Source organism: Mus musculus, chromosome 17 (genome assembly GCF_000001635.26).
Source record: "Mus musculus strain C57BL/6J chromosome 17, GRCm38.p6 C57BL/6J".
In the NCBI taxonomy this organism is placed as follows: Eukaryota; Metazoa; Chordata; class Mammalia; order Rodentia; family Muridae; genus Mus; species Mus musculus.
In genome coordinates this window covers 19359592-19383197 of record NC_000083.6, presented here as the reverse complement: position 1 = coordinate 19383197, position 23606 = coordinate 19359592, and the positions used below count along the sequence as shown (strand labels likewise).

General features: G+C 34.9%; 1 protein-coding gene and 1 pseudogene across 1 annotated transcript in view; both read right to left on the bottom strand.

The window, feature by feature from the left end:
• The window catches only part of Vmn2r99 (vomeronasal 2, receptor 99), a 32456-nt gene extending 11393 nt beyond the window's left edge, over positions 1–21063 (bottom strand). Inside the window, exons 1-5 of the mRNA NM_001104551.2 lie at positions 20849–21063; positions 4973–5267; positions 3841–4632; positions 2965–3180; positions 572–695 (exon numbers count right to left, since the gene is read on the bottom strand). Of these exons, the coding sequence (NP_001098021.2) occupies positions 572–695; positions 2965–3180; positions 3841–4632; positions 4973–5267; positions 20849–21063 (1642 nt within the window). The remainder of the gene's footprint in view (positions 1–571; positions 696–2964; positions 3181–3840; positions 4633–4972; positions 5268–20848) is intronic.
• On the bottom strand, positions 22286–23090 carry Gm7605 (predicted gene 7605; annotated as a pseudogene).

Below are 23606 nucleotides of genomic sequence, written 5' to 3'. Positions count from 1 at the left end.
GATTAACAGCCATTGAGTGACAGGCACACATGTAGGTATACATTAGTGTCATGAAGTGTATTAGATAGTATAAATAAAAATGTTGGGAATGAGGGAAGGGGAAAATAAATCTGGAAAGAGTGTGAGTGATGAATGTGATGAAAACATGTTGTATGAAATTATAAAACAAATAATGAGAAATGAGCTATTAATTATCTCTATGAAGTTGCAACATATCTGAGACTTTTATGGTTCTTAAAAATCATTGAAATACATTTTTAAAAATCTGTGATACTTAATTAAAATGTATTAAACGGAAGAGTACATTGAAAAACATTGAAAAGTACAGTGGAATATACTGTATCTTCCAATATCAATATTGGCACTGGATTAAAGATATAAATCAAGAATAGTTTGAAATGGCTGTTTTGACCTATTTCAAGGGTATTGTGATGAATATGACATTGAAATTCTTAGAAAATAGTAATAAAAATAAGTCATATTTGACTTTTACTCAGATCTTTTTTTAATTGCTAGCACATTGTAGAATACAGTGGAGAAATAGGAAGTTTTCCATAAAATCTGCATTTACCTGTATCATTAGAAATCTCATTGTCTGCACAAGGAGTGCACCTGTAGCAGCAGATGGACTTGCCCTCCTGGGTTACTTTCCTGAATCCAGGTCCACAACTCTCACTGCACACAGACTGAGGGATCTGAGAAGAATGAATAATGTTATTTTATGCTTAGGTTTTTGAAAAATGAAAAAAATAATATTTTGAAAGTCATACACTGAAAGCAAATAATTTTATTAATAATTAGACTCATTTAAAAGAGTATTTGTAGTAATAAAGGATGGGGAAGTGGAGTAGCTAACAGAAATTCCCAGATGCCTGGAAAGCAAGAGAGTCCCAGCATCCATTGGGGATGACATTAGTTGATATACCCCACAAAGCCGAGAGAGAAACTTAAAAGTCCATATCCATAGGTTAGGCAAGGCTCCTGGTTGTAGGACGGGGAAACTAAGCCATCTCAAAAACAGTAACTGAAATATGCTCCTATCTAAAGTAAATATAAAGTCAAAGAGTTGAATAGAGACTGACAAAAAGTTCATTCAGAAACTTTCCCACTTGGTGATACATCCCAAATACAATCACCAAAGAAGCCACTATTGCTTATGCCAAGCAATGCTTGCGGACAGGAGTCAGATATAGCTGTCTCCTGAGAGTGTCTGACAGTGACTTACCAATACAGATGAGGATGCTTGCACTCAACAATCTGACTAAGTATAGGGACCCCAATGGGGTAGTTAAGGACTGAAGTAGCTGAAAGGGTTTGCAACTCCGTAGGTAAAACAACAATATCAATGAAATAGAATCCTCACAGCTTTCAGGGACTAAATCGCCAACCAAAAAAATACACATGGAGGGATCCATGGCTCCAGCAGTAAATGTAGCAGAATATAACCATATCTGGCATCAGTGGGAGTAGAGCGCTTAGGTCCTCTGAAGGCTTGATGACCAGCATAGGGAAATGACAGCAAGGGCGATGAGGGAAGAGTATGAGGGTAGGAGGTGCACCCTCATGGAAGCTGGGGGTGGGGTATATGAAAGGGGGTTTACAGATGAGAAACCGTGAAGGAGGATAACATTTGAAATGTGAATATATAAAATACGAATAAAAAAACTTTAAAAAAGAATTAAAGAATTAAAATATAATGACATTGAGAAGGCAAAAGTGTTTAAATTTTGGTCTGACAATTATCAGTGTTAAGAAATTTGGGATCTTAATGAATTCAGGACATATTTGTGAAATAATAGTGACTAGGAACATTATATTTGAGTCCATGGGGGCCACCTAGCCTAATATTAATGTTGTATTTTTTGACACCTGTGTTAAGCATCTCAACTTCCACTGTTATTGTGAATGTTGACTGTCAATTTAAGAGGAATTAAAATTATTATGGAAGCAAATAAACATATTTTTAGGAAGAAATATATAGATCAGTTTAGCTAAGATCAAAAGGCTCAGTTAAAATTTAATTGACACTGCTTATTGTAAGAATGTCACAATTAGAGAGAAGATAGAAGAGTGCTGCAGTATTCATTGCTTCCTGCATTCAGAGAATGATATATCATTTTTATCCTCTTTCATATGAAAACCATACATATTCAAATATAATTACCTGCACTCTCATATTGGTCTGTAAGGTTTTTCAATTTATTATTAAACATTCCATGAGATAGTACATATTGAGAAAGGAAGAACAATTAAGGATTGCTAATGGAGATATTTTATGATATCTTTAAAGAAAAATATTCCATACAGGGCAAATCATTTTAATGCTTATTTCCTTTTTGGTGACATTATATGGAAAGTTATTGAATATTTAGGGGATTCAGACTTGGTGATGAAATTAGGATAGAGTGGTTGGGAATAGAAAAAATAAAATAGTTCCTTAATTCTAGGATACTAATTTTATTTACTGTTAATACTTGTGGATAGAAACATTTTCTTTCCATATCCTAAGCCTCGCTTCAGTATGACCACTTGTTGTCAATTCTTCTATTCTTTGTAGTTTCTGATACTTCTAGAACCACAAAACAAAATTTAGTGTCATATAAAAGTCATTTTTGTCATGATATTTGATTGAACAAAAACCATGAATTTAAAATTGTTTTATATTAATCTCTCAAAAGAGATTTTTGTCCCATAATTTTATCTTACCACCTGTCCCATCCCTCATTTTTGACAAATGGAGGAAACTTAATTCTCATATGAGTGAGCAATGGGGGACTTATTGAACACTGTATACTCCCATTGATATTAACCAAGGAAATTAAAAGCCAGTATACTAGAATTAGTTTAAACTATTTTATACTGATACTCCAAGTGTAACGGAACTTGAGTCAATCATCATTATATCAGATAAAATAATTGTTTCAATAATATAAGCACAAAGCTTTTAGATAATACATAACCCACCTCTGAAAATATTTCTGGCCATTGGATCATCTGTTCAGATAAACACAACTGCTGATCCTGGGGAGCATTTGCAGAAAAGGATCCTATTTTCACTTTTAATCCAAGACCCTTTGGTAAATTCCAAATGTTAAGAATGTCATACTCTGTATCTATTGTCTGTCTCCAATCTAAACTCCTTTTGTCTTTCAATTCAATATCCTTCAGGAAGGTGTTAAGCTTAAAGAGAAACACAATTTTATATTTCATTGTTCATAAGGGTAGGATAAATTCTACTGTGAACATAAACATTAATGAAGATTCGATTTATGATTAGTAAAAACTTGAGTGTTCAAAATACCATTATTATTGAACTTCAAGTAAAACTTTAGAACCAAGCTTAAGTAAACACTCAATGACAACTGATCTATGAAAAGATAAACTTTTTTGAAACCTAACAAGACTCCTTTGCTTTTAGAATGTGTTCAGAGCTACAGTGTCCAAAATGAGGATACTGATGTCAAGAAATTAATTAAAAGGCATCATTTCTATATAAACCAACATTTATTGTTTCACAGAAGTATCCCTGTTTTAATTTTTCTTATAACAAATATATAAATCAATAACTATATGAATTGCCTCTATTACTGTAAGAATACTGCAATTCTAGATATTGATGAGTAGAAATTGATTTTGACAAAACATATTTGCTCCTGGTATCTTGTACATGATTTCAAAATATCATACATTTGATAATATCTTGACTTCTGGTAAGATTAAAAACACAAACAATTATTGATAGGGAACAAGAAAACTGAATTTTACATTGCTTAAATTAGTGTTGTTGCAAATCCCTCATGCCAGAGTGGTGACCTTAAAATACAGTAGAAAGGTCATTACCTGCCATGGAAAGAACACCATCCCTTCACCATTTTCATATGGCTGCATTTGAAGTTGCTGAATTCTCATCTCATGGAGACTGTGAGCAACAGTATACACACCATTGTAAATACTTCTACTCTCATCACTCATAGACCCATCAAATATGTGACGAGGGAATACATCCAAAGAAGCATTGGTTTGACAGTTTTCCAACACATGACAATTAATGTCAGAAAATGAGCACTTGAAGAACAAATGCCACAGCTTAGGAAGATAAATGTCTTCTGGGTATTTATTGGGATTAACTGTTTGAATAAATTTGGTAAATTCAAAATTCTCTCTATAATTGTGCTTAAAAATTAGGCTTCCATGGAATGGGTCTAACATGAAATAATCAGCTATGTCAATAATATGATGTTCAATGTTCATGATCCAGACATTCCATGTCAATAACCTTTGCTCAATATTCCTCATTACACCTTCTAGCGAATCAATGTCACCATAAATAATTGTTACATTTGTCTCATCCATATTTTCCCAGAATTTGGCAAAATATGAAGTCCATGTGGCGGGGGTCATTTTTACAAAAGCTAGGCAGATGCCTTTTCTCTCCATCTCCTCACTAAAATCTGATAGAATTATATTTCCTTTGTGGTCATCAGGGAGGATGAGGCCAACCCATGACCAATTAAAATATACCACCAGTGAAACAATGGCAAGTGAAAGAGAGATATCCTTGGGGGCCATCTGGTAGAGAGAAGGATACTGACCACGGTCACTCAGGTGAAAATCATATGGTCCAAAAGTAATCTGAAGCAAATTGCAAAGAAGAGAAAAAAAATGTTTATATCTAAATAAGTTTTTTCCTTAAGTAATAGAAGAAGACAGGAGAATGTTTTAAAGGGACTTTACACATACTACAATTATGAGAAAATTTTGTAAGGCCTCTAAGTTTCAAGGACTTACCTGGTTTCATTTATTACATAAATATTTCTCTTACAATCAAGAGAAATCTGGATTACACTCCACGTTGCTTTGATGTATTTCTTTAATGTTTAGTTTACTGATCGACCATTCCTTCAGTTTAAAGGCACCAATAACATGAATAAAGAGAACTGACTCTCAGAACCCAAAACCCAAATTTTCTCACCTGTGGAAATTTAAAGAGTTGAAGCAATGTCCCAGTTAGAGCAGATGTTATCCAAGAAGTTCCTGTCAGTGCAGCAGTGAAATTTCTCTTTTTACAATTGTAATTAGGTAAATAATTTCTCAAACCAAGAGCTGTGAGCCAATTGAAAGTATTACTATGAATGTACTTCCCAGTGAATCTGACATTGTAGAAATCGAATCCAAGAGATATGTTGGGTAAAAGACTGGGGTTCCCATTGATCTCCTCAATGGCAAAATTCAGAGCAAGAATATACTGGTAGTTCTTAAAGTTATACCTGTTTCAGTGGCATAAAAACAATAAGATAATGATCAACATTACCATACACATCTACATATTTAGTAGAGTAAATTATATACTTTAGTTTGGAATCTATAAAATATATAATTTAATTTCTTCACCATGAACAGTTGAACTAGATTAGGTAAATATGTTAGGTTTGACAGGTTCCTTTACCATTACTACTCATTATTTATTGATCTTCAAAGCACATATTATTTATATTTCTTTTTTTAAATATTTTTTATTATGTATTTTCCTCAATTACATTTCCAATGCTATCCCAAAAGTTCCCCATATCCTCCCCCCCCCCACTCCTCTACCCAACCATTCCCACTTTTTGGCCCTGGCGTTCCCCTGTACTGGGGCATATAAAGTTTGCGTGTCCAATGGACCTCTCTTTCCAGTGATGGCCTGCTAGGCCATCTTTTGATATATATGTAGCTAGAGTCAAGAGTTCTGGGGTACTGGTTAGTTCATAATGTTGCACCTACAGGTTTGCAGATCTCTTTAGCTCCTTGGATACTTTCTCTAGCTCCTCCATCAGGGGCCCTGTGATCCATTCAATAGCTGACTGTGAGCATCCACTTATGTTTTTGCTAGGCCTATGAGTAGTCTCACAAGAGACAGCTGTATCAGGGCCCTTTCAGCAAATGCTTGCTAGTGTAGGCAATGGTGTCATCGTTTGAAGGCCAGTTATGTGATGGATCCCCGGATATGGCAGTCTCTAGATGGTTCATCCTTTTGTCTCAGCTCCAAACTTTGTCTCTGTAACTCCTTCCATCGGTGATTGTTTCCAATTCTAAGAAGGGTAAAGTGTCCACACTTTGGTCTTCATTCTTCTTCAGTTTCATGTGTTTTACAAATTGTCTCTTATATCTCCGGTATACTAAGTTTCTGGGCTAATATCCACTTATCAGTGAGTACATATCATTTGAGTTCTTTTGTGATTGGGTTACCTCACTCAGGATGATGCCATCCAGGTCCAATCATTTGCCAAGGAATTTCATAAATTGATCCTTTTCAATTGCTGAGTAGTACTCCAATGTGTAAATGTACCACATTTTTTGTATCCATTCCTCTGTTGAGGGGCATCTGGGTTCTTCCCAGCTTCTGGCTATTATAAATAAGGCTGCTATGAACATAGTGGAGCATGTGTCCTTCTTACCGGTTGGGACATCTTCTGGATATATGCCCAGGAGAGGTATTGTGTGATCCTTCAGTAGTACTATGTCCAATTTTCTGAGGAACCGCCAGACTGATTTCCAGAGTGGTTGTATAAGCATGCAATCCCACCAACAATGAAGGAGTGTTCCTCTTTCTCCACATCCTCGCCAGCATCTGCTGTCACCTGAATTTTTTATCTTAGCCATTCTGACTGGTGTGAGATGGAATCTCAGGGTTGTTTTGATTTGCATTTCTCAGATGATTAAGGATGCTGAGCATTTTTTCAGGTGCTTCTCAGCCATTCGGTGTTCCTCAGGTGAGAATTCTTTGTTTAGCTCTGAGCCCCATTTTTTAATGAGGTTATTTGATTTTCTGGAGTCCACCTTCTTGAGTTCTTTATATATATTGGATATTAGTCCCCTATGTGATTTAGGATAGGTAAAGATCCTTTCCCAAACTGTTGGTGGACTTTTTGTCTTATTGATGGTGTCTTTTGCTTTGCAGAAGCTTTGCAGTTTCATGAGGTCCCATTTGTCAATTCTCGATATTACAGCACAAGCCATTGCTATTCTATTCAGGAATTTTTCCCCTGTGCCCATATTTCATAGGTTGATTCGTTACACATTTTACTTATGTGTCAGGAATCATTTTCCCCCTAATAACACATATGTTGGAATGTAGAGATGTTTAGCTTTTTCAGGTCTTTACATATGAACCCATTATTTTACTATCAACCCAACAAGTTTTGAAATAATATTAAAATAATAAACATTAAGAAATAATATTCTGAAGAGCATTTCATGGCATGTGACCCTGGAATCTATTTATCTGATATAATTTTTGGAGTATTGCAGCATGCATTTACTAATGTCTTAGAAAAACAAAGGAAAGCCTGCTTCTGTATGTGAATAGATTACATTAAATGGTACAGTACCATGCCCTTTATATTTTTATAATTCTATTTATGATGTTTTTATGTGTGACTGAAATGCATGCATGTCTCTTAGAATGTAGAGTTGTAAGAAGTTCAGATAGAATAAAGTCAAATTAAGAAAACCAAAGGTTTATTCCTATTTTCCTTACTTATAGCATATTTTACTTATTTGTATATACATATATTTTTATCAATGCACTTGTGCATTTATGCATTTCATTCATTTCATATTTAGTTGCTTCCTTGGTTTACTCAGTAACACAGTGTCTATGACTTGACTTTAAGTTGTTGTGCAAATCACACTGAACTTGAATTCAGAAATATCCACCAGTGTCTTGTTCTAGACTACTGGGACTAAAGTCTTGTACAAGCATATTTGCCTGCTGGATTTCTTTATTTTCTTATCACATATGCCTAGATCTCTTCATAGGAAACCTGTAGAGATTCTCTTGATTCACTCTCTTACCCTCCATATGATCACTGGATTACAGGCCTGTATTCATATTCTTTTGGAAGGTATGAACTCACTTCCTCACAATTGGTGTTTTCTACTCTCTGAAACATCTCTTTTTCTATTTAATTTTATGTTTTGTTGAAAAACACCCCTTAATCTGAAAGGCTCCAAATCCACACCTACAAAATAATATTACTTAATGTATCTGTCAAAGAGGATCACAGAAAATTAAAGTCATTAAGTTTTCATTATATACTTTTTTTCTTCTCCCCCAGTACTAAGAATTTAGGTCAAAAGCTGTGGAAAGAAACTAAGAACGAGAGGTAAACTATAATCTCATGGAAATAATAAATTCTCAAGAAAAGATGGAAGTTATATTTAGGGCATCACCCTAAATATAATAACATGCAATGATATGTGAATGTTCAAGTGAATCAAAATACTAGCAAGAAAAATGGAGGTCAGCATGAAGTCCAAACCCTATCTAAGTAGGAATTCTTAGTTAGAGATTTATTGCTGTGAGGAGACATAATGAGCATTGCTATTCTCATAAAGGAAAACATATAACTGGAGCTAGCTTATAATTTCAGATATTTAGTCTATAATTATCATGGTGGGAAACATGACTGTATTCCTACAGAAATGGTTTAAAAATTAATCTGACAATTTTATATCATTATCCACAGGCACCAAAAGTAGAAACTGAGTGACACTAAGTAGACTTGTTCTTCTCAGAAGTTTAACTCCACCAACAACGTGACACACTTTGTCTAACAAGTCCATGCCTACTCCAACAAAGATACATATCCCAATAGTGCCACAAAGCATGGTCAAACATCTAAACAAAATAGACTAAGGAGCCATTCCTCTACAAACCACTGCATTCTATTCCTTGAACTGATAGTGTTGTAGCCATAAAATAGTGCAAAATGGATTTGGTCTACTTTAATTTCCCATAAACTAAAATAGCCTCAAGTTTGTTTGAAGTCCAAAGTTCAAAGTTTCTTCTGAAATTTATATAACAATGCTATATAATCTCCTGAAATATAAAAATAAAAATGTAGATCACATATTTCCAATGTATAATGGAACATCATATCATTTAAATTTGACAAAAAAATAACATTGTCAGAAAATAATGTACCAAAGCAAGATCAAATACAAGGTGAGAAAACTCCAAACACTGCAATTCCATGTCTGACTATAATTTATCTTTACATCTCCAGTTCCTTTCATCTCTATTGACTTTATAACACTTCTTTCTCTTGGGCTTTTTTCATTCCCTATGTTCAGTGCCTGCGGGCAGTTGTACCACAACTCTTTCACCTTCAACGTTCAGGCTTCTCCTTTTGAGTTTGAAAAAATTGATCTTCTATGTATCCTTACAGAGACAAATCTGTGATAATACTCGCCTTAAAAAATGTCCTTAGTCACAGAGAAAGATGTCAGAACACCTTTTGTCAATCTTTGACTCTTAATGCCAGAACCACATGGCTGAACTTGCTAAGTTCCTTGCTAGAGCAATAACATGGTTCCCTTGGAAAATAAAATCTTTACCAGTTTTCTATTTTTGCTTTCTTTTACTTTCTAAATTTGTATATCCTGAAACACTATCTGTAGACAAGGTCGGTGGCCTTAAACTCCTTTTCACAAATATGAAGCATAGATCAGAAAATTTTGTCCAGAGATTTTCAAACCACCCCTTTTTTTTCATTTTTCATTTTTCATTAGGCTTTCATTAAATATCTGTATGTAGTTAAACAAAGGAATTAGGTTAATGGCAGTATTTAGTACTATTTTCTCCTCAATCTGTTCATTGTGAATTATTGTTACTCAGATTTGTACATTTCTTTATGTATCTTCATATGCTTAAATATTAATGACCACATGCAAATCAATAAAAGGCTGTGTTGAGATTTACTTTGCCAATAGAATTAATGAATAACGCTCCACTTTAGCTTCAGGGTAATGTTCTGAAAATTAAAATGAAGCATCATTCTTTTCCAACATAACAAAAGAAAAACACTAATACTCATCTTCTCCTTTTCTACTTAAGTCAACATTGCAGACATCAAATTACACTCAGGAACATTTTTTTTTTTCACATACTTCCTTGGTTGGCTCATTAAGCAGCATGTAAAATATTTCATTGCTTTCCTTTGAAAAAGTCCCAAAGTCAATCTTCCCCCAAAACAAACAAACAAACAAACAAACAAACAATAACCAAAATCACAAAACAAAAAACATAGTCCTTCAAAGTAATAACGCCTTTTCTAATATCAACCTTTGTCTTCTTTGCGTTTGGTGGATGTGAAGACCCACAACAACCATAATATGTCTTATGAAGGAAAACTTACACTTTCAGATATCTTGTCCATTTAATCCTGGTGGAAAGCAATGCATTATGCAGGCAGAAATGGTCTTTGACAAGGAATTGAGAGTTATACATTTTATCCACAAACAGCAGATGTGAAGGCCCCGGAGAAAACTGAAATTCCTAGAGTTCTAAATCACCATTTTATAGAGACACAGAAACTCTACAAAGGGCACACCTACTCCGACAAGGCCAGTCAGTATGGGCCAGGCATTCACATACATGAATCTCTGGGGACTAATTTCTACTAACAGCACAAAAATATTGCAATTTGATATCTTCTGGAAGCAGAGTCAGGTTTCTTCAATAATGTAATTTCTTCTAGACAAATCTTATTCTGGGATGGCTGACCCTCAAAGATACCAAGGGAAAACACAGTGATCTTTATTAAGATTTATATTACACTTTGTCAGGAGCAGTTTTTCTGAGTGCAGAGGTGATTTTATGATGTTGTGAGATCTTTCTAATTTACCATGTTAAAAATATCAATAGTATTTTCTTAATGAATTAAATTTATCCTTAGCTTCATGCCTTGGACCAGAAAACATAGTCGGAATTTGAACATGTCCAATAGAGAAAAGACAATTTCTAAATTGAAGCAAGATTTGTAATTCTGTAAAGTTTGGGCTAAAATCACTACTAAAAAGTAGTCTGCTGATAGAGGCTAACATAAACAACTGAGGAAAAAGATCTAACCAGAGACAACTACAACAACAAACTCCAGAGATTACCAGATGTCGAAAGGCAAATGTAAGAATATTATTAACAGAAACCAAGAACACTCACCATCATCAGGATGCAGCACTCCCACCCCACCCAGTCCTGGGCACCCCAACACACCCGAAAAACTAGACCCAGATTTAAAAGCATATCTCATGATGATGGTAGAGGACATCAAGAAGGACTTTAATAACTCACTTAAAGTAATACAGGAGAACACTGCTAAACAGGTAGAAGAACTTAAAGAGGAAGCACAAAAATCCCTTAAAGTATTGCAAAAAATCACGACCAAACAGGTGATGGAATTGAATAAAACCATCTAAGACCTAAAAAGGGAAGTAGACACTATAAAGAAAACTGAAAGTGAGGCAACGCTGGAGATAGAAAACCTAGGAAAGAAATCTGGAGCCATAGATGCAAGCATCAACAACAGAATACAAGAGATGGAAGAGAGAATCTCAGGTGCAGAAGATTCCATAGAGAACATCAGCACAACAATCAAAGAAAATGCAAAATGCAAAAAGATCCTAACTCAAAACATCCAGGAAATCCAGGACACAATGATAAGGCCAAACCTATGGATAATAGGAGTAGATGAGAATGAGGATTTTCAACTTAAAGGGCCAGCAAATATCTTCATCAAAATTATAGAAGAAAACTTCCCAAACCTAAAGAAAGAGATACCCATGAACATAAAAGAAGCCTACAGAACTCCAATTAGACTGGACTAGAAAAGAAATTCCTCCAAACACATAATAATCAGAACAGCAAATGCACTAAATAAAAATAGAATATTAAAAGCAGTAAGGGAAAAATGTCAAGTAACATATAAAAGCAGGCCTATCAGAATTACACCAGACTTTTCACCAGAGACTATGAAAGCCAGAAGACCCTGGACAAATGTTATACAGACCCTAAGAGAACACAAATGCCAGCCCAGGCTACTCTACCCCACCAAACACTCAATTACCATAGATGGAGAAACCAAAGTCTAATTCCCAATAAAAAGACATAGCTCTCTAACAGATTGGCTACTCAAACAGGACCCAACATTCTGTTGCTTAAAGGAAACCCATCTCAGGGAAAAAGACAGACACTACCTCAGAGTGAAAGTCTGGGAAACAATTTTCCAAGCAAATGGTCTGAAGAAACAAGCTGGAGTAGCCATTCTAATATCGAATAAAATCGACTTCCAACCCAAAGTTATCAAAAAAGACAAGGAGGGACACTTTATACTCATCAAAGGTAAAATCCTCCAAGAGGAACTCTCAATTCTGAATATCTATGCTCCAAATGCAGGGGGGCCACATTCATTAAAAAAAAAAAAACTTTAGTAAAGCTCAAAGCACATATTGCACCTCACACAATAATAGTGGAAGACTTCAACACTGCACTTGCATCAATGGACAGATCTTGGAAACAGAAACGAAACAGGGACACAGTGAAACTAACAGAAGTGATGAAACAAATGGCCTTAACAGATATCTACAGAACATTTTTTCCTACAACAAAATGATATACCTTCTTCTCAGCACCTCATGGTACCTTCTCCAAAATTGACCATATAAATCGTCACAAAACAGGCCTCGACAGATACAGAAATATTGAAATTGTCCCATGCATCCTATCAGACCACCATGGACTAAGGCTGATCTTTAATAACAACATAAATAATGGAAAGCCAACATTCACGTGGAAACTGAACAACACTCACCTTAATGATACCTTGGTCAAGGAAGGAATGAAGAAAGAAATTAAAGACTTTTTAGAGTTTAATGAAAATGAAGCCACAGCATACCCAAACTTATGGGACACTATGAAAGCATTTCTAATTGGAAAACTCATAGCTCTGAGGGCCTCCAAAAAGAAACTAGAGAGAGAACACACTAGCAGCTTGACAACACACCTAAAAGCTCTAGAAAAAAAGGAAACAAATTCACCAAAGAGGAGTAGACAGCAGGAAATAATCAAACTCAGGGGTGAAATCAAACAAGATCAAACAAGTAAAACAGGAAGAATTATTCAAAGAATCAACGAAACGAGGAGCTGGTTCTTTGAGAAAATCAACAAAATAGATAAACCCTTAGCCAGACTCATTAGAGGGCACAGGGACAGCATTCTAATTAACAAAATCAGAAATGAAAAGGGAGACATAACAACAGATCCTGAAGAAATCCAAAACACCATCAGATCCTTCTACAAAAGGCTATACTCAACAAAACTGGAGAACCTGGATGAAATGGAAAAGTTTCTAGACAGACACCAGGTACCAAAGTTAAAACAGGATCAAGTTAACGATCTAAACAGTCCCATATCCCTTAAAGAAATAGAAGCATTCATTAATGGTCTCCCAACCAAAAAAGCGTAGGACCAGATGGGTTTAGTGCAGAGTTCTATCAGACCTTCAAAAAAGATCTAATTCCAGTTCTGCACAAACTATTCCACAAAATAAAAGTAGAAGGTACTCTACCCAACTCATTCTATGAAGCCACAATTACTCTGATACCTAAACCACAGAAAGATCCAACAAAGATAGATAACTTCAGACCAATTTCCCTTATGAATATCTATGCAAAAATACTCAATAAAAATCTCACTGAGTCCAAGAACATATTAAAACCATCACCCATCCTGACCAAGTAGGTTTTATTCCAGGGATGTAGGGATGGTTTAATATAAGGAAATCCATCAACTTAATCCATTATATAACAAACTCAAAGACAAAAACATATGATCATCTCATTAGATGCAGAGAAAGCATTTGACAAAATCCAACACCCATTCATGATAAAAGTTTTAGAAAGATCAGGAATTCAAGGCCCATAAATAAACATGATAAAAGCAATCTATAGCAAACTAGTAGCCAACATCAAAATAAATGTTGAGAAGCTGGAAGCAATCCCACTAAAATCAGGGACTAGACAAGGCTGCCCACTTTCTCCCTACCTATTCAACATAGTACTTGAAGTCCTAGCCAGAGCAATTGGACAACAAAATGAGATCAAGGGGATACAAATTGGAAAAGAGGAAGTCAAAATATCACTTTTTGTAGATGATATGATAGTATATATAAGTGACCCTAAAAATTCCACCAGAGAACTTCTAAACCTGATAAACAGCTTCGGTGAAGTGGCTGGATATAAAATTAACTCAAACAAGTCAATGGCCTTTCTCTACACAAAGAATAAACAGGATGAGAAAGAAATTAAGGAAACAACAACCTTCTCAATAGTCACAAATAATATAAAATATCTTGGCGTGACTCTAACTAAGGAAGTGAAATATCTGTATGATAAGAACTTCATCTCTCTGAAAAAACAAATTAAAGAAGTTCTCAGAAGATGGAAAGATCTCCCATGCTCATGGATTGGCAGGATCAACACTGTAAAAATGGCTATCTTAACAAAAGCAATCCACAGATTCAATGAAATCCCCAACAAAATTCCAACTCAATTCTTCAACGAATTAGACAGAAAAATCTGCAAATTCATCTGGAATAACAAAAAACCTAGGATAGCAAAAACGCTTCTCAAGGATGAAAGAACCTCTGGTGGAATCACCATGCCACACCTAAAGCTTTACTACAGAGCAATTGTGATAAAAACGGCATGATACTAGTATAACGACAGAAAAGTAGACCAATGGAACAGAATTGAAGACTCAGAAATGAACCTACACACCTATGGTCACTGGATCTTCGACAAGGGAGCTAAAACCATCCAGTGGAAAAAAGACAGCATTTTCAACAAATGGTGCTGGCACAACTGGTGGTTATCATGTAGAAAAATGTGAATTGATCCATTCCTATCTCCTTGTACTAAGGTCAAATCTAAGTGGATTAAGGAACTCCACATAAAACCAGAGACACTGAAACTTATAGAGGAGGAATTGGGGAAAAGACTCGAAGGTATTGGCACAGGGGAAAAATTCCAGAATAGAACAGCAATGGCTTGCGCTGTAAGATCTAGAATTGACAAATGGGACCTCATGAAACTGCAAAGCTTCTGCAGGGCAAAAGACACCGTCAATAAGACAAAAAGTCCACAAACAGATTGGGAAAGTATCTATCTTTACCTATTCTAAATCAGATAGAGGACTAATACCCCATATGTTTAAAGAACTCAAGAAGGTAGACTCCAGAAAAATCAAATAATCCCGTTAAAAAATGGGTTTCAGAGCTAAACAAAGATTTCTCACCTGAGGAATACCGAATGGCTGAGAAACACCTGAAAAAAAATGTTCAGAATCCTTAGTCATCAGGGAAATGCAAATCAAAACATCCCTAAGATTCCAACTCACACCAGTCAGAATTGCTAAGTTCAAAAATTCAAGTGTCAGCAGATGCTGGCAAGGATGTGGAAAAGAGGAACACTCCTTCATTTTTAGTTTGATTGCAAGCTTGTACAACCACTCTGGAAATCAGTCTGGCAGTTTCTCAGAAAATTGGACATGGTATTACTAGAGGATCCCACAATACCTCTCCTGGACATATATCCAGAAGATGTTCCAACTAGTAAGAAAGAAACATGCTCCACTATGTTCATAGCAGCCTTATTTATAATAGCCAGAAGCTGGAAAGAACCCAGATGCCCCTCAACAGAGGAATGGATACAAAATTGTGGTACATTTACACATTGGAGTACTACTCAGCTATTAAAAAAGAATGAATTTATGAAATTCCTAGGCAAATGATTGGACCTGGAGGGCATTATCTTCAGTGAGGTAACCCAATCACAAAAGAACTCAAATTATATGTACTCACTAATAAGTGTATATTAACCCAGAAACTTAGTATACCCAAGATATAAGTTATAATTTGCAAAACACATGAATCTCAAGAAGAACAAAGACCAAAGTGTGGACACTTTGCCCCTTCTTATAATTGGGAACAAAACACCCATGGAAGGAGTTACAGAGGCAATGTTTGGAGCTAAGACAAAAGGATGGACCATCTAGAGACTGCCATATCCAGGGATCCATCCCATAATCAGCCTCCAAATGCTGACAATATTGCATATACTAGCAAGATTGTAGTGATAGGACCCAGATATAGCTGTCTCTTGTAAGACTACGCCGGGGCCTAGCAAACACATAAGTGGATGCTCACAGTCAGCTATTGGATGGATCACAGGGCCCCCAATGGAGGAGCTAGAGAAAATACTCAACGAGCTAAAGGGATCTGCAACCGTATAGGTGGAACAACATTATGAACTAACCAGTACCCTATAGGTCTTGACTCTAGCTGCATCAAAGATGTATCAAAAGATGGCCTAGTCGGCCATCACTGGAAAGAGAGGCCTATTGGACTTGCAAACTTTATATGCCCCAGTACAGGGAAAAGCCAGGGCCAAAATGTGGGAGTGGGTCGGTAGGGGAATGGGGGGGGGGTATGGGGGACTTTTGGGATAGCATTGGAAATGTAAATGAGGAAAATACCTAATAAAATTTTTTTTAAAAAAGGAAAAAATATCTTACAAAAAAAAAGTGACACAGACTTTTTAAAGGGAGCTTGTCCTTAGTATTTAAAAGACAGAACTACTGACATTAGCGCCATTGGGTATATAATGGTTTATTGTGTGAGTAAAATAGTTTTAAGTTCTTAATAATTGAGGTAAGCTGTTTGAGAAGGAGTCAGGTATAAATATCTATGTGGAGCTTAAGTCTTTTAATGCCAAGGGTTGCTTGATTCAGCTGTTGGATATGTTTCTATTGTCAAATGGACTGGTTGCCTGAGACTGTTCAATTACCAATACTGTTTGAGGGGCCTGAGGCAGGATTCTCACAGTTTCCCTGGTTTGTTAAGATTCCTATATTATTAGGGATTATTGTAGCACCTAAAAAGACAGTGACATTTTTATGGAAACTAGTTTGGCACTCTTTATGCCAGTGGTACCCATTCATTCCAGATGGATATCTGGTTGGATTTATGTTCTGAGTGGGGCCAGGAGCATTAAAATTTATGGGACGTCCTGCCTTTCTCAGACATTGTTTGCTGTAATGCCCAAGCTTTACCCCTGAACAATTTTTGTGAAAAAAGCCTGACTTACTAAATTTTTTCTGTCTTTGATTAATATGATTTTGGATAGTGTTAGTGTTCGGGCCTTCTGAGGTGGTTGTAATGAATATATGTTGAAAATATGAAGTAGATATCAGTGTAAATGCTTTAAATAAATTTCTAGACTTTTAAATTGTCTTTAAAAGAGATTGTGAAGTGGATGTAGGGTTTTCAAAAGACATGTTTAAAAAAAATATCTTTTGTTTCAGAGCCTCTATCAGTTGATCAACAGAGTCATCTTTAATATATTTTTGGTTTCTTTATTATATTATCAAGTCTTTTGGAAATTTGATATCTCTACAATGGGAGCATCTCTATGCTTTGTGATTTGCAGCTGCAATTTTTACTAGAACTTCCTTTGTCACATTTTTGTGAGTTGTTTCTTCAAAATATTCCCCCATTCCCATAAACATTTCATATGTTAATATATACTCCTCTTTTATCAGACATCTTAGATAACTCTTTTTCAGCCAAGTTCATATATGAACACATGAACAAAGACACAAACACAAACAAAAAAAAGAGAAAAGGTAGTGATAATAATATCAATATGATGGCAAGCAATAGAGGTACTGAAACAGAAAAGCAAGATCAAAAACTTGGCATGCTGGGTAAAGGAAAATTGCTTATACTACTACCTACTTGACTATATCTATGAAATTAACTAAAACCCTATTTTGTTAATGCATGCATGAGTTTTGAAATTAATTTCATTTTTATTTGAAAGATTAATAAAGTCATTTCATGTAAAAACTAAAAATGATAAAAATTAACAAATACAAATTATAAAGGAAAGCAGGCAGATAAAATGTAAATGAAATAATATATTCTGGAGGACAAAACTTGATAATTAGGATGCTTAATTTGACAATTAAGACCAATGACATTTTTTCGTGTATAAACACTATATATATAAATAAATACATATATTCAAATAAATACATATAAAAATTTAAAGAAGCATATGATTTTTGAGAATTCTGTATAGGCAGGGAATTAAATAGCAATCAATATAAATTGAGCAGATTAACTCAATATCTACAGTCACAGAACAATGATCAGAATCAACTTCTAAAAAACAGACTCTCTTTTGCATAACTAATTTTAAAGCACATGCTTTATCATAAATATATTTTGAAAATGAAACCTATTTTTATCATTTGTATTTTTGAGATTATAAAATGATTGCATAATTTTCCCCCTTCATTCTCTCTAGGCAAATTCTTATGCACTTCCTTTCTCATTTTAATTTCATGGAGTCAAGTCTTCCCAAGAAGACTTGAACTTACTAGTCATGCATTCACACACATGCAAATGCCCCTCGCTGGTACACCCAGAAAAACTCAAACATACGCACATGTATCCTCATACACACAAAAACAAACAACAGAAGCATCCCTTTGTGTGCACATGCACACACACACACACAAACACACACACACACTCACACACACACACACACATACACACACACACTCACACACACACATACACACACACACACACACACACACACACACAATTGTAGGTAACTAATGAATGCTGTGAAATAGTTTACCCAATGTTTAATATCCTTCCACAGGAACAGGAAATATTATAATTTTCCCATGAAATATTGTATGTAAAATCACTCTACATCTGTCTTATTAGATACAGAATGATTATGTTTTAGTTGGATGCACACACCCACTTCTAGAAGATGAATGGTATAATAAACTTTACCATGCTGACAAAAATGTACCATCAGTCCTTACCGCAGTGAGAACTTGCAAAACAAACATATGCCACAAGCCTGAAATATATGCTATAAGCTGCTCTATTTTTTTTTTTTTGTACTTTTAAATTTGATTGACTATAACTCTGCAGGTTATGTCTTCCTTAGAATATACACAGAGAAAAAGAGAGCTCACAAAAAAGACGTTACTGTCAAGGACAAGTACAAATTCGATGAATGAAGGCAAGAGGTTACAACAGGACAAGTACCAAAAAAGGACTTTTGTAGTTAACTCAAATAAAAATAAGGCTATGAAGGAATTGTTTGCATTAAAAATCAGTTAATGTTTTTGTACTGAAAAACTGAATTTCTTAAATTCAAAGGAAGAGTGAGATCAATTATAAAGCCATTTCAGAATCACAATATAGTTAGGAATGGGGCCATATTTACTGCTCATATTAGTGAGAGAAGACAGGGTGGAAAGAATCCAGAATGACATTACATACATGAGAAATGTTTGAGAAAATCGGCTTGTCTTTTAATATGAAAATTGCACACAATTGTGCATAGCCCTAGTAACATAATAAAATCTATTAAAAACAATACTGCTTAGAATGGAATTCATATGATATATCAATTTTATCAAACTATGAAGAGTAAAACCAGACTAGTTGTGCACATATGTGGAAGTACAGCCTTTACGGTAAAGTGCTTACTGCTGCACCAAATATGAGAAATGCATAATCATGCACATTGGTAACTGAACTGCTGAGAGTAAAGAGCACCAGAAAAGTGGATTTATAAGGAGCATTAATTATGGCAAAATATAAAAGGGCCTACCCAAAAACTAAAGTTGCCCCATCAACTAAGCATATGAGAAAATAGCATGATTTCTTTTGAGTCAACATATGATTCCCTAAAAATTTAGAAATACCATTAAATATTTTTTCCAAATAACAAAGTTTATATACCCATATTTGATGTTTAAATGATTCAAAATTTATGTGTCCACCAAAAATGATTGAGTTTTAATTTATATATAAATATTTTCCCCCTACACTTTCTTTGTTTTGATTGCTAAATACCTAAAAGGATTTTACCAAGCAAAGAGTATCATCTCATAGGGCATAATTCACCTTTACACTTTATTTAATGTTTTTAATTGTTATTTTGACAAATTCCATTTTAGAGATTTCAAAATCTTTCCTGTATTTCCTTTTGTCATTTTCTGCGTCTCAATTTCTAATATATTTTTTCTTGTGCTCACAGAGATAGATATGAAATTTTGTTCTATTTCCATGCCATACTACCTATTCCATACATACATAAGAAGCTATTCTTGGGAAAGGAATTCTGTCTTGGATAAAAACATCTTATTTACTTTATTAAGAAATATAGAAATATAAGAAATATGTTTTTGTCCCCCTCAACAATACCTGTCTGACACTATCCATTAACCTGAATTATTTAAGTAAAGCTAAGAAATAGCACCAAGATGAAACTCTATAGTCACAAAGTCTTGGTAGACACATATATAAAAATGAGAATAAATGCTGCAAGCCAATTGAGTAAACAGGTAAACACAGGTAAGCTGTCTGAGATTATAATTTAAATTATCAAACAGACACTTATCAAAAAACATTAGATAGATGAAATATTTATGTAGCATAGATGCATTCTCTACTTGTAAATGTGATATCGTTAACTCTGAAATCAGCTGCATGTAATACACATACCCTCTTCACTCATGTTTTACAACATTCACACAGAATTTATAGCATTAGTGACATCATCTAATACCACAGGTGCTATCAGTACTTCCAAAATGATAAGAACAAAAAGGACAAGCTTAGAAAAAAATCATTCTTCCTTGAAATCATAACAATGAAAAATCTTCACTCACTATTGCATAAAAGCAATAACAAATAAGAGTTTATGGTTAACAATTAAAGAAGAAATTTAAATGAACACAGTTGAAGTTTCCATTCCCTTTCCCCCTGAGTGAAGAAAATAATCTGAAAGGAAAATAAAACTGATGAAAATATTTTAGATATTCTGAGTCAATTTGTCAAAATAAAATATAAAAGTTTAGTAAATTTTAATGACTTTACCACTTAAGATATAAGAATGCTGAACTTGAAAAATAAATAATTGAACTTACTGTATTTTATTGTCCAAATAGTAGTATGGGATAGTTGAATGTGGCTTTTCCTTCTTAGTGTGAAATGTGTGAAGTGGGAAAAATGCACCAATCACAACATCTCCTTCATGGTGAAATTCTTCAGAGATTCTGTAATAACAACTACTGATATAGGTAAAAGCAGAGACACATTTGTTTATTTGCATGAACCAGAAGATAAAAATCCAAGCGACCATCCTATTAGTTCATGGGTCTGCTTGATGCAGAACAAATAGTGTCCAGTACATATATGCTTGGTTCATGTTTTTGTGACTATGCATGTTTTGTATTTGTTGATGACTCAGTCTGTCACACTAATTATTCCAAGGGATTCAGAATGACTTTGGGAATTTGGAAACTATTTTTTCACATGGACTCTGCTGCTGAGGCCTTTTATTCAAGTGCAAAACAAGTTTGGAATTATTTTTATATACATTCTCTACTAGCCAAAGGCTCTATGACTTCAGCACAGACTACAAACAGAAAGAGTGCAGGGTTGATCTTCTCTTGGGATGAATTGCCTAACTATATGAATCAAGAAACCTTTAATATGAAAAACAATTTAGGCTGTCCCTATAGTTTACCTCATAGGAGGCAAACTAACTGAAAAGTGAAAAGGCTAAAAAGTAAGCATTGCAGGTATAACCAGTCAAAATTAGTACATTGCAAAGTGTTTGGTGGCAACTAAAAAGTGTAATTATAGAAAACAACTTCCAAGACGTTTGGTACAATAAGCATTGGTGTACATTATCCCAACTCTTTCTGCTTTTAGCCTAAAAAAAGGAAATTATCTCTAATGTCTTTAAACTTTACATAATAATTAAACTTATGAGAATTGTCAAAGTAAGAATTACTATTACAATGTCTAGATCATTTGTATTTACAGCTTTCAGTAAATTACTTCTATTCTATCTTATTTAGTCCAAAGCTCTGTAAAGGGATTATGTAAAATGAGCAAAATTAAAACTGCATTTTTTCTAATAAAAATTTTGTATTTACTTAGAAGCATTCAGAATGTTAACAAAAGAGCCGCATTTTTTTTCTGCATTTACAGAATGGTATTCAGTTAACAGAACAACAATTATCTTCATATAAGCTGCATCAGAGACAACTGAAGATGAAAAAAATAAAACCCAAAGATAAAACCAAAAGAAAAAAAAAAACAAAACACAAAAAACAAAAACCATTAAAAAAATTCTGTCCCCATATATAACTAATTTGTGCTTTGCACCAATAAGGACCTGCTTTAAATTTCCATGCCAATTTACAACCCCCAGACTGTACCAGGCATGCTTAGTGGCTATTGAAAATACCACCAGGACAGGGCTATCTAAAGACACATTCTTGTGTGTTAACTACACACACACACACACACACACACACACACACACACACACACACACACACACACGACATTGCACAGTTTAAAAACAAATCTTACACACCCTTACATTGCAAATTTCTTTCTTTAAAAGGAGTGAGTTGAGTACAGAGGGGTTAAATGCTTTATAGACAAGGAAAAAAAAACTGTGCAAGAACCAAGTTATTCATCATCACCTTCTTCGTCATCGTCTTCCTCTTCCTCCTCCTCTTCCTCATCCTCTTTATCCTCATCATCTTCCTCTTCCTTCTTTTTCTTGCTCTTTTCAGCCTTGACCATTCCCTTTTTCTCTGCATCAGCTTTTCCTTTAGCTCTGTAGGCAGCAATATCCTTCTTGTACTTCTCCTTCAGCTTAGCAGCCTTCTTATAGGACTGCTTGTCATCTGTTGTAGTGTTGTTCCATATCTCTCCTAGTTTCTTTGCAACATCACCAATGCATAAACCAGGATGCTCGCCTTTAAATTTTGGGTGGTACTCATAACAGGACAAGAAGAAGGCTGAAGGAGGCCTCTTGGGTGCATTGGTATCCTTGAACTTCTTTTTGGTGTCCCCTTTTGGGGGGGGGGGTAGGTTTTCATTTCTCTTTCATAAAGAGCCTCGTCAGCCTTTGCCATATCTTCAATTTTCCCCCTTTCTTTTTCAGACATGGTCTTCCACCTCTCTGAGCACATCTTGGAGAACTCTGAGAAGTTGACAGAGGCATCCGGGTGCATCTTTTTGTGTTCCTCCCGGCAGATTTACACAAAGAATGCATATGAGGACATATTTCCTGTTGGCTTCTTAGGACCTCCTTTGTTCATGTTTAGTTGATTTGCCTCCGCGAGGCACAGTGTCACCCAGTGCTGATTAATGTTAACTCTGGATTTAGGAATCTCTATCATTAATGTACTTTTCAAACCCATCAAATACCTGTGAGGGAAAATTTTCACCTGAGTAAGAAGGATGTTTAGAACAAGTAGCTTCTGTTTTATATAAAAGGAGAGAGACATAACAACTCCTGGGATAGTCACCCAAGTTTATCTCTGTCAGTGCATTTTGGCAGCCATGCCCAGAACTTCTGACTGTGAAGCAGACATTTTTAGGAATCTCCTATCTTTTCTAGGAAATATGGGGTAATTGCCTATTCAGTATCTTGCTTTTCCACAGTTTGTACTGTATACTTTCATCAGTCAAGAAAAAGTGTACTTTATAGCCTAGTGGGCAATTCTCACACATTTGTAGCAAACTCAAGAGGAAAATTGACTTTTGACCATAATTTTCTTTAGATCAGATAGAGAGTGCTGCCTTACTTGATTTTTCTATCACAAAAAGCTCTTTTATTAAAATATCTTAAATGTCACATTCTCAAGTTCACTGAGT